General features: G+C 43.2%; 6 protein-coding genes across 6 annotated transcripts; 1 reads left to right on the forward strand and 5 right to left on the reverse strand.

Annotated features, from left to right (window-relative positions):
* Positions 1–111: 111 nt before the first annotated feature.
* Positions 112–3377, reverse strand: EAE98_002034 (uncharacterized protein). The gene is made up of 3 exons (XM_038949653.1): positions 2354–3377; positions 876–2297; positions 112–818 (listed from the first exon to the last, which is right to left on the reverse strand). The coding sequence occupies exons 1-3, from the start codon at positions 2710–2712 to the stop codon at positions 524–526; spliced, it is 2076 nt and encodes a 691-aa protein (XP_038813392.1). The 5' UTR covers positions 2713–3377; the 3' UTR covers positions 112–523.
* Positions 3378–3727: 350 nt separating this feature from the next.
* Positions 3728–4673, forward strand: EAE98_002035 (uncharacterized protein; the record flags this gene model as incomplete). Its single annotated transcript, XM_038949654.1, has 3 exons — positions 3728–3869; positions 4280–4382; positions 4522–4673. The coding sequence occupies 3 exons, from the start codon at positions 3728–3730 to the stop codon at positions 4559–4561; spliced, it is 285 nt and encodes a 94-aa protein (XP_038813393.1). The 3' UTR covers positions 4562–4673.
* On the reverse strand, positions 4674–6604 carry EAE98_002036 (uncharacterized protein). Its single transcript, XM_038949655.1, has 3 exons — positions 6354–6604; positions 5747–6170; positions 4674–5646 (listed from the first exon to the last, which is right to left on the reverse strand). The coding sequence occupies exons 1-3, from the start codon at positions 6417–6419 to the stop codon at positions 4880–4882; spliced, it is 1257 nt and encodes a 418-aa protein (XP_038813394.1). The 5' UTR covers positions 6420–6604; the 3' UTR covers positions 4674–4879.
* Positions 6605–6840: 236 nt separating this feature from the next.
* EAE98_002037 (uncharacterized protein) lies at positions 6841–8553 on the reverse strand. Its single transcript, XM_038949656.1, has 4 exons — positions 8161–8553; positions 7574–8042; positions 7355–7521; positions 6841–7293 (listed from the first exon to the last, which is right to left on the reverse strand). Exons 1-4 carry the CDS (start codon positions 8233–8235, stop codon positions 7177–7179), a joined length of 828 nt encoding a protein of 275 aa, XP_038813395.1. The 5' UTR covers positions 8236–8553; the 3' UTR covers positions 6841–7176.
* Positions 8554–9477: 924 nt separating this feature from the next.
* Positions 9478–10077, reverse strand: EAE98_002038 (uncharacterized protein; the record flags this gene model as incomplete). Its single annotated transcript, XM_038949657.1, has 1 exon — positions 9478–10077. The coding sequence occupies one exon, from the start codon at positions 10075–10077 to the stop codon at positions 9478–9480; it is 600 nt and encodes a 199-aa protein (XP_038813396.1).
* A 1049-nt stretch (positions 10078–11126) lies between these two features.
* EAE98_002039 (uncharacterized protein) lies at positions 11127–11584 on the reverse strand (the record flags this gene model as incomplete). Its single annotated transcript, XM_038949658.1, has 2 exons — positions 11127–11398; positions 11452–11584. 2 exons carry the CDS (start codon positions 11582–11584, stop codon positions 11127–11129), a joined length of 405 nt encoding a protein of 134 aa, XP_038813397.1.
* Positions 11585–12592: the final 1008 nt, after the last annotated feature.

Here is a 12592-nt window from a genome sequence, read left to right on the forward strand (position 1 = left end):
TTTTGGAAACACTTACCAACGATTGGTTTAAGACCACTTCTATCTAGAAGTTCAGGTATAATGTCTTCATATGTAAGCCACCATCGCTACATTACATGAAATACATTGAACGTCTCCCCTTTCCCAGTGAATCTGTTTATCTCGTTCGACAATAGAGATATTGTAACAAATGGTATACTTATCAAAATTTCTCATTTCATTTCATCTCTTCTCAATTTATCTAATCTTACGAACATCTATCTTTACTCATTTCTTCAATTCCATTCTTCTTCCTAAAACCCGTTCAGAACTGATTCTTCGTTCTCATATCACAACGATATCATTCGTGTTTCCATTATCCAGTCCCAGCAATCGTCCACCTCGCTAACCAAAACTCCAATACCAAAACCAACCCATCTATCTATAAATGCCAACGGGAACGGACGAATGTCCTTTCTTTCTACATCCAACGTCTTTTGACCCCCCGTATTTTCAACTATCTATCTCTATCGCCCATCCCATCCCCCGATCTCCTGTTTCTCCTCTAAAGACCAATCAAACCCCTCTCTCGTCTGACTGTAAGCAAACTAGTACTAATCTTAAAGCTCATTCTCGCCTCAAAAACATAAATCTGTGGCCAACTATGCAACTTGAGTAGTTTCTCTTCACAATCGAGTACTTTTTCCCTCCGATACTCTATTAATTTACCATCGGAAACCTTCCCTTCCGAAACTGTATCTCCCGCTGGGGACAAATCTTTTTCGTGCCAGGAGCAACATGCTAATTCGTAGTAGGCGGAAGGAAGAGTCCAGTCATCTCTGAGAGCGCCACGTGCATGTCTGGCATACGTTAGTTATGGCCTTCAAAATAAACACAGATATGAAGAAGAGAAATACCTTTCAGAATCCACAATTTCCCCTGTCAAGATCTTTCTCGCTTCCTCATACCTCCCCATATTTCTCATCACACATCCACGTAGCAAAAGATGGATAGCCTTATCATCCTCATCCTCATTACATTTCTCCGGACACGTCATTCTACCCTCTTCGAGAAGATCTAAGCATTTCTGCAACTCCACATTTCCACTTTTCTTAACTCCATTCCAGAAGTATATCATTTCAACAAAAGGACTGGGTCCGATTGCATCTACAAGATCTACATTCCATGTTTTGGCTCTTTGTTCCCATTTACCCACTTTGCTTACTATGTAGATATCGAAAGGGAGTTGCTTAGCCATTACTTTTTGTTTGCCTGCTAGAGGTGGAGCTTTCAGAAGAAATTCGGTAGCTTTTTTCTTGTGGATCTTAGCTGCCGTAGGATCGCTGACTCGAGTATTGCGATAAAGTTCGACGTATGAAGCACCAGCCATGTAGTGGTATAACGTTGGACTCCAAGCACTCTGCTCGCTGCAGTTGATCCATGCCGTCGCCGACTTTTGATATTCGTGGAAGAACAAGGTAGTAAGAGCCATCTCAAATGTATTGATCATAGCAATTTGTTTCATCTTACTCTTAGAGTTCTCCTCCAGAATTTCAAGGGCACCTTTCAAATCTTGCTTATAAGATAACATGCGAGCTTCCTCTAGTTTCCACAACCTAGAATCAGGGTGTCGAGTTTTCATTTCAGCTAGAAGCGCCTGGCATTTCTTTTTTGGATATCCCGTAAGGTTTTCGTCAGCTCCTGCATCGGTGGGTAAAATATCACAGAATCCAACCAGTCCATTATAATATCCAAGTAAAGCAAGAGCAGCAATGGCACTATTAAAATTTTGGTATCTTGTCGCTTGCCATAGGAGTCTGGTTCCACGTTCTCGATCCCCTTTGAATCCGACAATGTACAATATTTTGTTGAAAATTGGATTTTCAATCATGGAGAAAACAAGAAGTAAAAGGCCGCAACACAATCGAACTCCAGAATGAATGAAAATATCTGTTCGGTTGGTGAACACTTTTTCAGCAAGCGCCGGGTCGATATCATAGGGGTTCGTAACCGAGGGAGGTGAAGGTGGTCTTGAGACGTCCGGAAATGAAGCATTGTTTTCGTCCATCTCCTCATCGAGGTCTCCTACAGAGAGATTTGCCGTTTGATGTGCAATATCATCCACTGTAACTGCTGGCAAAGTACTCCTTCGGCTCGGAGGTCTAGAAGTGAGTGAAGTCGTGCTCGAATTGGAACTCGCCATCTTCTCCAAGTATTTGTTTTCTATCTCCAGTATTCCGTCCAATGTAAGATATGCCTTTCTCAATTTGTAAAAGCCCTTGACTGCTTCTGTGATACTTCCGCTGAGAACGGCAGTGATCGCACTCGTCAATTGAGCCCTATCATAAATTGTATCAGCACCAATTCTCCACGTCCCATTGGAAATAATACTTACACAGAATAGCACAACAGATACTCTGTACCCTGTGGATATATGTTTGATTGGAAAGCCGTGGATTCCTTTTGAGCTTTCTTCATATCCTCCCAACTTTTATTCTCGGCTTCTAGTAAGATTACCGCAGCTTCCTTGAGTAAATCCTTCTCTACCCCCATCATCGCAGATAAGAATCCGGATATTCCTCTTCCTAAATGATGGTATGAAGAATCGTTTTTCTTCAATAATTTGTCTGCTTCATCGATGTCATCGTTCAACAATTTCAACATCGCAGCCTCGACATCCCTTAGATGCTGTTCCTCGTCTTCCCCAACCATTGTAGGTGCTGCCTTTACGGCGGATCTGAACCACCTGCTCATTTTGGCTGTTCTACTGTATGTGTTTGTGCGGGGGTGTATAATTTGCGGGTTTGTTTTCGTATGTGATGTGTGAAGGTCTCGCGACCTTAAGTGACTGTTATTCTGGCCAGGGGATCATGGGTTCTGTATCTGAAAAAAAGAGTTTTATAAAGTTCGTGGACATTCAATTCTGTCCAAGACAGTTTAACGTCCAAGATAAATCTCAAGAGGTGGTCAAACCGGAGGGCCTCGGATATGGTCAATCCTGTTGGTGAAACGACGTTGATGTATTGAAAGTTCGAAAACCTGGCGCTCGGAGAATGCGGGGCAGTGAATTGGGACAAGTATGGTGATGACGGTGATGTTAATACCTAGTTTCACATACACGTACAACGAGGTAATAAGACAATCAGAAGAAAGGTCAAGAAAGAAAAAGGAAAGAGATCCTTCTTATAATAGTCCAGATCAACCGAAATCTCAGTCACAATTTCACATCAAATTCAACGAAAAGAAAGGAGAAGATGAGAAAGAAGAATGTGAAGATTAAATCCGTAGCTTACTTTCGAAAGCTTCGCACTTCGTATTTATGACCATCAGAGAGAGAACTTGGGGGCAGCCGTCATCTATCCATTTTTGTTCAGGTTAAAGTACATCCGAGTACCTGGCTCCCTGGGTGGTCGAGGCTGTGTATGTAGTAATGTAATAATTGTTGGATCCATCCATTGGAAAAGCTCAGGCCTAGAAGAGGCGGCGGGCGGAACAGCAAAGCGGCAAGGGTCTTTTAGGTAGGTATGGAGCACTAACTGACTAAGCTTGATTGGTCCTTAGCTTATCTAATCTACCAGGCCAGGGATTTCTTGCGAGCTTGCCTTATGCGAATTCACTCTGCTGTACAGTGCAAGACTCCAAACCACCTTCGCATCGCAAATCCATACCCATACCATTCAACCTTCGCACCGAACGAATACGACACCACATTACTATATTTCCCATCCTCAGTCTACGAATTTAACCTCCCAAATCTAAACCACCCATCATGTCCGCAGCACCAACCTCTGGCGCCGCCCCAACAACAAAGGCCACCAGCGCCGATAAATCATCCGCCGATGCGTCGAAAGATCAAAAGCCCGTTACCACATTGGAGGAAGATGATGAGTTTGAGGACTTCCCAGTTGAGAGTAGGTTTATCTCTTAATCTATGTTTGGTATTGGCGGCGATTCGAAAGCGGTTCAAGTGATGATTACCAATAGAGTCAAGCACTGAAGTGAGCCGTGTAAAAAGCGGTTTCCTAATTGATGACCACAATTGCGTTATGGTGTCTGATGAATCTTGAAGTTCGAGGATTGGCAAATGGGCTATGGATGATGGAAGACACGGGAGGGAGAGAGTAGCTTTCCGAGCTTGCTCGCAGAGTACAGTGCTGCCGGAATACAGATTTGGAACTGCAGAGATATGCGTCTGCATCCTACAGCTCCTTCTGTATCTCAAATTCACTCTCCGTTTCCATACATCGAAGAAGGGCCAATATCATACAAGAACAAGATCTTGACATTTACACATTTAAAACTAACACGGTTACCCCTCTAGACTGGAGCCAAGAAGACACAGAAGTACCTGGCGACAACACACATTTGTGGGAAGAGAGCTGGGATGACGATGATACTTCGGAGGACTTCTCCGCGCAATTGAAGTATGTATTTCCATGTCATTTTCCATGCCACACCCTGATTCCCTCGTTCCATCTTGCACCTACCAGCTATGCCGCACTCGTTCACGCAGTTTGTTACTACACCTACAATGCCCAAATACTAAATATATTTCGTTTATAGGGAAGAATTGAAGAAAGTCGAAGCAAACAAGAAGAGATGAGCAGGAAATATTTTGTTCCATGGGTGATTCACATTCAATCGGGAGTTCAAGGGCATGACATCATTTCACATACAGCACATCACGGGTAGAAATTACTAGAAGATGATAGGCATACAATGGAGATGATCATGATTTGCATTTCTCTGTAATAATGTTTTTTTGTTATTCATTTCGTCATTCCAAATATCCCTTCGTGAATCGAACTATCATATACTGTCTCCGAATCCAACGAATTTTCCCATAATCATAGGTTGGACTTATTTGAACGGTCTGATATCCCATCAGAACCGAACCATTCTACAAACGTGACCTCCAAATTTACTTACTCGACAAAGCAGAAACACCTGGGAGATCCTTGCCCTCGAGCAATTCCAAAGAAGCTCCACCACCAGTCGAAACGTGGCTAAGCTTGCTCTCAACTCCATACTTAGCAGCTACAGTAGCGGTGTCACCACCACCAATAATAACAATCTTTCCATTCTGAGCAGCATCAACGGCAGCATCAAGAGTAGCCTTGGTACCCTTGGCAAAAGCTTCGAATTCGAAGACTCCTGGTGGACCGTTCCAGAGGATAGTCTTGGACTCATCAATAGCTTTCTTGTAGAGTTCGATACTCTTTTCTCCACAGTCAAGTCCCATCCATCCATCTGGGATACCCCCCTCATCAGTAGCAGTGCCAGTGTTGGCATCCTTAGCAAAGTTGTCGGCGGTAATGTAATCAACTGGGAGAACAAGCTCAACGTTGTTCTTCTTAGCCTTCTCAACGAGATCCTTAACGGTCTTGCTTCCAGCCTCATCGAAAAGAGAGTTACCAATCTTAACACCTTCCAATGTCTTCTTGAATGTGAATGCCATACCACCGCAAACAATGAGCTTGTTGACTTTGCCGAGGAGGTTGTCAATCAATTGGATCTTGTCGGAAACCTTAGCTCCTCCGAGAATGGCCAAAAATGGTCTTTGAGGGTTCTCCAAAGCCTTGGCGAAGTACTCGAGTTCCTTCTTCATGAGGAATCCAGATGCCTTTTGTGGAAGATCAACACCGACCATGGAGCTGTGAGCTCTGTGGGCAGTTCCGAAAGCATCGTCTTGAAGCCGTTGATTAGCCTACGCCCGTTTGAATGCCCGAAGTGAAGCTTGACATTAAAAGTCCAAAATCCGCGATAAATCCGGAAAAAAATGACTCACTGATGAAAATGTCTCCCAAAGCAGTCAAACCCTTTCTGAACTCCTCCACCTTCTCTTTATCAGCCTTAACCTTCTTTCCCTCTGCATCCTTTGAGCTTCCCTCCTCCTCAGCATGGAATCTCAAGTTCTCAAGTAACACAACTTGTCCTCCAGTTGCCTTGTTAACGATTTCTTCAACTTCCTTTCCTACACAATCTGGTGCCATCTTGACCTTCTTTCCACCCAAAAGCTTCTCGAGCTCTGGGACGACGGGCTTCAATGAATATTTAGCGTTGACCTTTCCATCAGGACGTCCCAAGTGAGACATGAGGATAACGGCTTTAGCACCATTGTCGATGGCATATTTGATAGTTGGGACTGCGCCTGCAATACGTTGGTTGTTGGTAATGTTCTTGTCAGAGTCGAGAGGGACGTTGAAATCGACCTAGTGGGTAGGCAGTTGATTAGCTAGTTGACTTATTTTAGATGCCATTTTAGTATGTAGAACGCGGCTTTCTAATCTTCCAGTAATTCTTGAACATAAAAAGTATGACTTGTGCCCAATACAATGTAACATAGGATTATATGACGGAGATTCAACAACTGGTAAGAAGAATTGTATACATACTCGGATCAACACTCTCTTGTCCTTGACGTCAACGTCGGTGATGGAAAGCTTGTTTGAAAGAGACATCTTCTTGTAGTAGTAGATTTAAGGTATTGAGTGATAGTTAGAAAAAGAAGATCCGGAATGAGCTTCTTATAGTTTTGATTGCAAAGGTGGTATTGATTTGGAAATTGGTTGAGAAGAAACAAAAGCTTAAAACAAAAGGGACGTGAGTTGAGATTTGATGGAATGCCCCTCTATCATGGTGGGGTGGTTTTCTTGGATCCTCCCCTCGGCAGCTTGTCGGGAGTATCCGTGACCTTTTGATATCAGATTCCAAGGAATCTAAGCCATCACTTCATTGCCTATTGATTGTACTTGAACGTGAAATCAAGGGTGTGAAGCTTTCTGAGACGCGGACATATGCTTGGATGTTTGAATGATGAGGCATTTGCAATTTCTATGCAGCTGCCGTCTCTATATACCTACCCATGTCGTCAAACTTGTTTGGGTGGACAAGTGGAATATCACAAAGAGCAAATGCCAACCAATAGTTCCAGATTTCAGACAAAGTTATTATTGCTAATAAGTTTGTACTCAAGTAGAATCAATACGATATGTATATCTGTGGTCTATAAAGAAATCGTGATATTCGCCTCCAAAAATCCAGGCGCCAAACACCATTTGAATGTCCCAACCAGATATGAAAATGAAAATCGTAGATATATTGTCCAGTGTGACCTATCCAGACCAAAATCCATAGACCTAGAACTCCATCCCTTGCCAATGCCGCTGATTCCGAGTTGTCCGTCGTGCCTTCCTTTTCGCATACTCGGGTCTAGAGTTACAATAATCTGATGTTTGGTGATACCGGGGCTGATCGAACTTCCAAAGCATCTTCAGCTGCATTCGATAAGGAGAGATAAGCTGTCCATGCAATACCAACAGTCGAAACGAATGGCTATTAAAATCGTTAACATTAAGTACTAGGAGGAAAGATTTTGCTTGGAGAAAGAACCTACCAATTGGAATTGAATTGGCATAAGACGGAAGTTAATGATTTGTACCAAAGGCCAAACCATAAAGTTAGCCTTTAGTGTTGGAAGATACATATCTCTTAGCTTTTGAGCAACCGCTCTCTTGCCGCCACCTTCTGCAACGGTCATAACGACAAAGAAATTGGCGATGCCTGCGAAAAGTTAGTTATTAAGCTTTTAATAATATCGATGAACTTTTCATACCGACTGGTGCGAAGACTAATTGATCCATCGCAACCATCTTCATTGCTGGACCAAAAGCACTCGATTTTGTGATCGGAAATGCTTTTGATAGGAACTGGAACCATTTAAACTGTATAGGCGCCATTGCGAATCCATACGCCATAAATCGAGTCAAGCGCTCGAAATCAAAAGGTGGTGGCAGAATCTTGGAATCAGGAATAAGATCACGATCGTTGAACGGATTTTTCCTGTCAAGTTCGTGAATTTCTATCGCCAATGAATCATCCTTCCTTAAGCCTCCTTGTTTTCGCACAGCGGATTGTCTGATTGCTGTTATAGATTGTGCCACTGTATCAGCTATGCCACCCAGTACGGCGTTTGTCACCATCATGGTGAGTACTGGACGGGCAGCATAATAACTATTGAATTTTGCGGTAAGTCTCCCGACCATTATAAGTTCGATGAAGAAGATAATTGTGTGAATGAGAGGCTGTGATTGCAAATTTGTGTTAGCATCTGAAAGCTGGAAATTGGTTCGGGCCTAAAATCACTAGGCAATCCAGCCCAGAAGTAGAGACGGGATCAAATGGAAGGTGCGCGAAACTCACCACTCTGCCGTAAATGTATTTGCTGTTTGCTGTCCGCATAAAGCGCCGCCGTTGGATCTCGAACGGTAGAGGCATGGTTGCGGGAGGGCGGCGAGTATGTAACAGAAATAAATGGGTTGTGAATTGGACGGTGGGTTCCTTGGGAATTATGACGACAGAGACAAAGACAAGATCGATGATCTTTTAGTTTCCGATAGGACTACTCGTACCACGAATTATATGCCTTGATATTGTTCGCTTTCGTATGATATTCTCCAACCAAACAAATATAATAAATGATTTAGAAAACAAATAGATGACTTTGAAATGCGACAATATGGAATAAGAACACTTGAAAATCGATTATGGAGGATGACTGAGGTGAAAGAGGGGGAACGAATTGTTGCCTTTCCCCGAAACCATTGAGCCACTCCTTCATCGGCAATAATGTTAGTTTCAGTTACGAAATCATTCGCTAGGTACCTAGTACCTAGCATTCAATAAATTCATGCGTTGATCTTTTTCAAGACTTGATGTCAAATAGATTGCAATGGGTACAGATTCACTTAACGCGTAACTTGAAGAATATGCATTATTGCATTATTCCCTTCGCCTTCGAATTCATACCTATGCTTTATGACAGGCTGGAAAGCGTTCGACAGTTTCTGTTACCTAGGTATGGTGGGTAGGTATCCAAGATTACTAGTTGTATAATAGAAATCTTCGAGAACGATGGATTGTAATCTTACGTAGAAATCATCGCAACCCAACATTTTTCGTTTAGGTAAGGTCGGTCCCCGCACTTTGTCGCGCGGAGTAGATTAAAATGCGGTGTTTTCCTCGCGAAGATTGTTCAGGGCTTTGAGTTTTCTAATGATATTTTGGGCATCGAGGATTTACAATAAGAATCTCTCCTTCCTATATTTTCGGGTAGATGCTATGAATCTTGCCTTGAGCTACATCGGTGAAGCTTTCCAGACGCTCTAGTGAGCTGGACCTCTGAGCGGAGGTAGCTTTGGGATGTTCGTTCCAGTCAGTACTACGAAGAGCACGTCCTGAATTATTGAAGTCTTTTATTGTAAGAACTCACGCATAGGTTGGAAAATCGGATGCTAATAACGGTATCTGTTATATCAACCTAATAGCGTTCTCAATCTTATATTCCATTTCCTATTATCGTCCAACCATGAGCAACCTTAGCCAGTATTATGCGCAAACTCAGCAAATCGTCTCCAAAGCAAATTCAACCTGTTTCAACCCAGTCTATATTTGCCACCTAACGTCTCAAACGTCACAGACATTCTTAAAAAATCAGGAGTGCCACCCCTTCACCGCGTTCTAACACTTAAATTGCGCGTAACAATCATAAGTACCATCTCCCTCAATTGCACACCACCAACCCGGATTTCCACCATCCGTACCACCAACTCCATAATGACCGCCTGCATAATCGAAACTTGGAGATGCTGTAGGACTATTTCCTGTCATCACTACTCCATAAGGCAATTGCGAAGCCAAAAAGAATGTCTTATACAAAGGAATGTTAGTTGTTCCGCCGATAACATTGCAGGATGGGTTGAAGATCCAGGCATCTTGAACGAGGGGTCTAGTGGGGAAGTTAGACTTAGTGGCAAGCTGACAAATTCCGGGCGATTGCATGTTGCAGACAGGTGGGTTTGGTGGACCGGGAGAAGATGGTGGAGAGGTGGGAGCGGAGGTACTGATTGAGGTTGTAGAGGGGGTTGTGGACACTGGAGGTGGCTTGGAAGTGGTGGAAGGTGGCTTGGAAGTGGGGGAGGGTGGTAGAGAAGAGCCCGGGACCGAAGAGGGGGTGCACGGAGATTGTCGACGATTGTGTCGGCGAGCTTCAACTACATTGTCGCTTGAGAGGAAGAGCAAGACGCCGAAAATGGCGATAAAGTACTTCAAGTGCTGCATCTTTCTGTCTCCGTTCAGCATATTTCTTTCGTCATATAGGTTTACTCTCACTATACCTACTGTTATTGTATTCTTCTGAGAGTTCAGAGGTCTAACTGTATGTTGGTTGCTGAGTTTTGCTTCTCGTACTGCTCTATCGAATGTTGCAAGTGCCGTGGGTTTTGAAAAGACAGTCGAAGATCAATTGTAACAAAAGCTTCTTGTCTTAATTCTTCAAATTGTTTTATTGACTCTTGCAATTACCATAAGGCCTCATGGAGAGTTATTGATTCGTTCGAATGGAAATTTCTTGTATTTCGTCCGAAAGTACTTCGTTGAAAGTTGCAAATACCGCGAGACTTAATTTTTCCTACGGACGGAAGTGAATGTCGAAGAGAGGAAAAGAATTCAATTACAGTTGGAAAAGGTAATGATTATCGTCCGGCATGTCAAAAAATAAATTCAATCTGGTTGTAGAGGTTTATAGGTAAAAAAGTGTTCATTCTAGACATTTTCTCTGAACAAATGCTCATGTCCCATGTCATCGTCTTATGACCCCGCGCTAGTGTCTCCAAGCTTCATTGAGATCATTACTGAACTCTATTGAATCATTCTTCGTCCGAATTCGGTAATGTCTTCATTTTGGGAAGGAATTCTCGGTGTTATTGCATAATGGTATGTTTTAATGTATCGTGGAATGTTGCAAAAAGTTTTGTATAGAGCGGAATGATTTACGCAATTGTGTTCATGTGGTTTCTCTTAAACTTTGGAGTTTCTGCCATTCTTTTTCCTTTGTGTCTCAGCACCTACATCGGGTATTGTATCGCAATATTCACATGACCAAGAATGAGAATCAAAAGCTAACAGAAGTAAATTTGGATGACCAGCGTTTTGGTACACCTAAGAAAAAAGAAGTTTAACAATTGACGGTCATTCAAAGCTTCGTGGACACCATATAACATAACCCAGCCCCTCTTCATACACGCATCACTCTTGATCACTACATCCACATGTCCTCTAAGAAACCGGTAATGACACGCGGTACATACATATCGAAACTCTTGGGGATCTCAGCCATCTTTACTTGATTTGTTGAACCCTTGTCGTCGATCCGAAGACGTGTTCTGTACTGGTTGCAGCTCAACATTGATCGTTGGAGTATTCGAGGTACCATCACAATCCGTGGTACCCAATACCATTGCAGCCACCGCCCCAACAGTTTGCACAGCTTGCAAAATATCGTTCGAGTCGATCGAATTGGCGGGTGAGGGCTCAGGAGTTTCATCGGACATGACTTCGACTGTGGGTGTTCGTGCAGCGAGTAGCTCAGCAAGTTGGTGCACTGCACGTGAAGCAGTTAGTAAAGCACATTATAGAGGGATTTGTGGTACTTGCAATCATCCGTTCTAAGCGGTTGTCGATATTTTCTCCAGATATACGTGAGACTCACGAGGACCATGATGATTCTATACACTACAGTTGCGATGACATCCGGGCTCCAAGTAGCCTGATCAGGTAAGGGTGGCATGTTGTGGAAGGAAGGGTCTCTGGCCGGTTGGGGAAAATGGTATTTCGCTGCTATTGATGTATTCAACAGGTCTGGTGAAGGATTTGCTCTTTTCGAAGCTACGGACAACAACGATTGTGTGGCGAATAGCAGAGGTAGGTAATGGAGTCTTTCTATCTCGAGGTGTCTATCAAGAGAGATGTGTGAAAGTGAAGGGGTTGGAACCAGATCTTGCAGATTTGCCAGTCAGAGTTGTATAGAAATTATGTCTTGTGGATGCTATTCGAAAGGTAAGAAGGAAAGAGGATTTCGTCTGCAGTATATATGCACCACGATCCTCGACTTAGTCGAAGCATGGATATTGGCAAATCGAGGATACCACTGCATCGCCATGCCTTTTGAGCAGAGGCATAAAATCCATTGACATTCGTATGTTGTCAGAGTAAAAACACTAACTGATGCGTCGCTATTTACGCCAACCGGAGCCACTGCCTGTTCATATTTGGGCGGAAGAATGATAACTTGCGTCGCCATGTATTTTGAGCAGAATCAGAAGTCATTTAAAGCGGGGTTCATATGGACTGAACGCAATTCATTGGAATATTTAAAGGCGATGTCATTTTTGGTATGTTGGGTCAGTCGATAATCAATCCGCTTGTGCTAGAAAGGCGACGCTTTTTAAAATTGCGAGTCAAAAGAGACATAAAATTGTGGCGAAATTCTCCTGCGGGGGATCTGGATTTGGGTTTGGCTGGAACTCTGCGACACGAGATGAAGCTTTGGCCTGGCGATGCATTTTAGCCTTACTTTTCCATTTTATTGGTAGCACACTATACGTAGGAGAAGAAACTGACCCGAATTGATCACTGCGTAATGGTATGTGCACCCTCACCAAAACAACGCGTACGGAGTAGAGAGAGGTGTTCTGCATTGGTCAATTCCGGCCTGTTTTTTCTCTTACGTATAGGCACACAGCCTTGCATGATCTCGCCCCCATAATTTGAATGCAAAGGTCTGGAAGTTGTCAAT

The sequence above is a fragment of the Botrytis deweyae genome, assembly GCF_014898535.1.
Source record: "Botrytis deweyae strain B1 chromosome Unknown BDEW_004, whole genome shotgun sequence".
In the NCBI taxonomy this organism is placed as follows: Eukaryota; Fungi; Ascomycota; class Leotiomycetes; order Helotiales; family Sclerotiniaceae; genus Botrytis; species Botrytis deweyae.

Coding starts and splice junctions, on each gene's coding strand:
- EAE98_002034 (XM_038949653.1), bottom strand. CDS start 2,712: ATGAGCAGGTGGTTCAGATCCGCCGTAAAGGCAGCACCTACAATGGTT. Junction 2,298..2,353: donor TATCTGTTGTGCTATTCTGT/GTAAGTATTATT, acceptor AATTTATGATAG/GGCTCAATTGACGAGTGCGA. Junction 819..875: donor GAAATTGTGGATTCTGAAAG/GTATTTCTCTTC, acceptor AACGTATGCCAG/ACATGCACGTGGCGCTCTCA.
- EAE98_002036 (XM_038949655.1), bottom strand. CDS start 6,419: ATGTCTCTTTCAAACAAGCTTTCCATCACCGACGTTGACGTCAAGGAC. Junction 6,171..6,353: donor ACAAGAGAGTGTTGATCCGA/GTATGTATACAA, acceptor CCTACCCACTAG/GTCGATTTCAACGTCCCTCT. Junction 5,647..5,746: donor TTTGGGAGACATTTTCATCA/GTGAGTCATTTT, acceptor AACGGCTTCAAG/ACGATGCTTTCGGAACTGCC.
- EAE98_002037 (XM_038949656.1), bottom strand. CDS start 8,235: ATGCCTCTACCGTTCGAGATCCAACGGCGGCGCTTTATGCGGACAGCA. Junction 8,043..8,160: donor AATACATTTACGGCAGAGTG/GTGAGTTTCGCG, acceptor TTGCAATCACAG/CCTCTCATTCACACAATTAT. Junction 7,294..7,354: donor TGCCAATTCAATTCCAATTG/GTAGGTTCTTTC, acceptor CGATTTTAATAG/CCATTCGTTTCGACTGTTGG.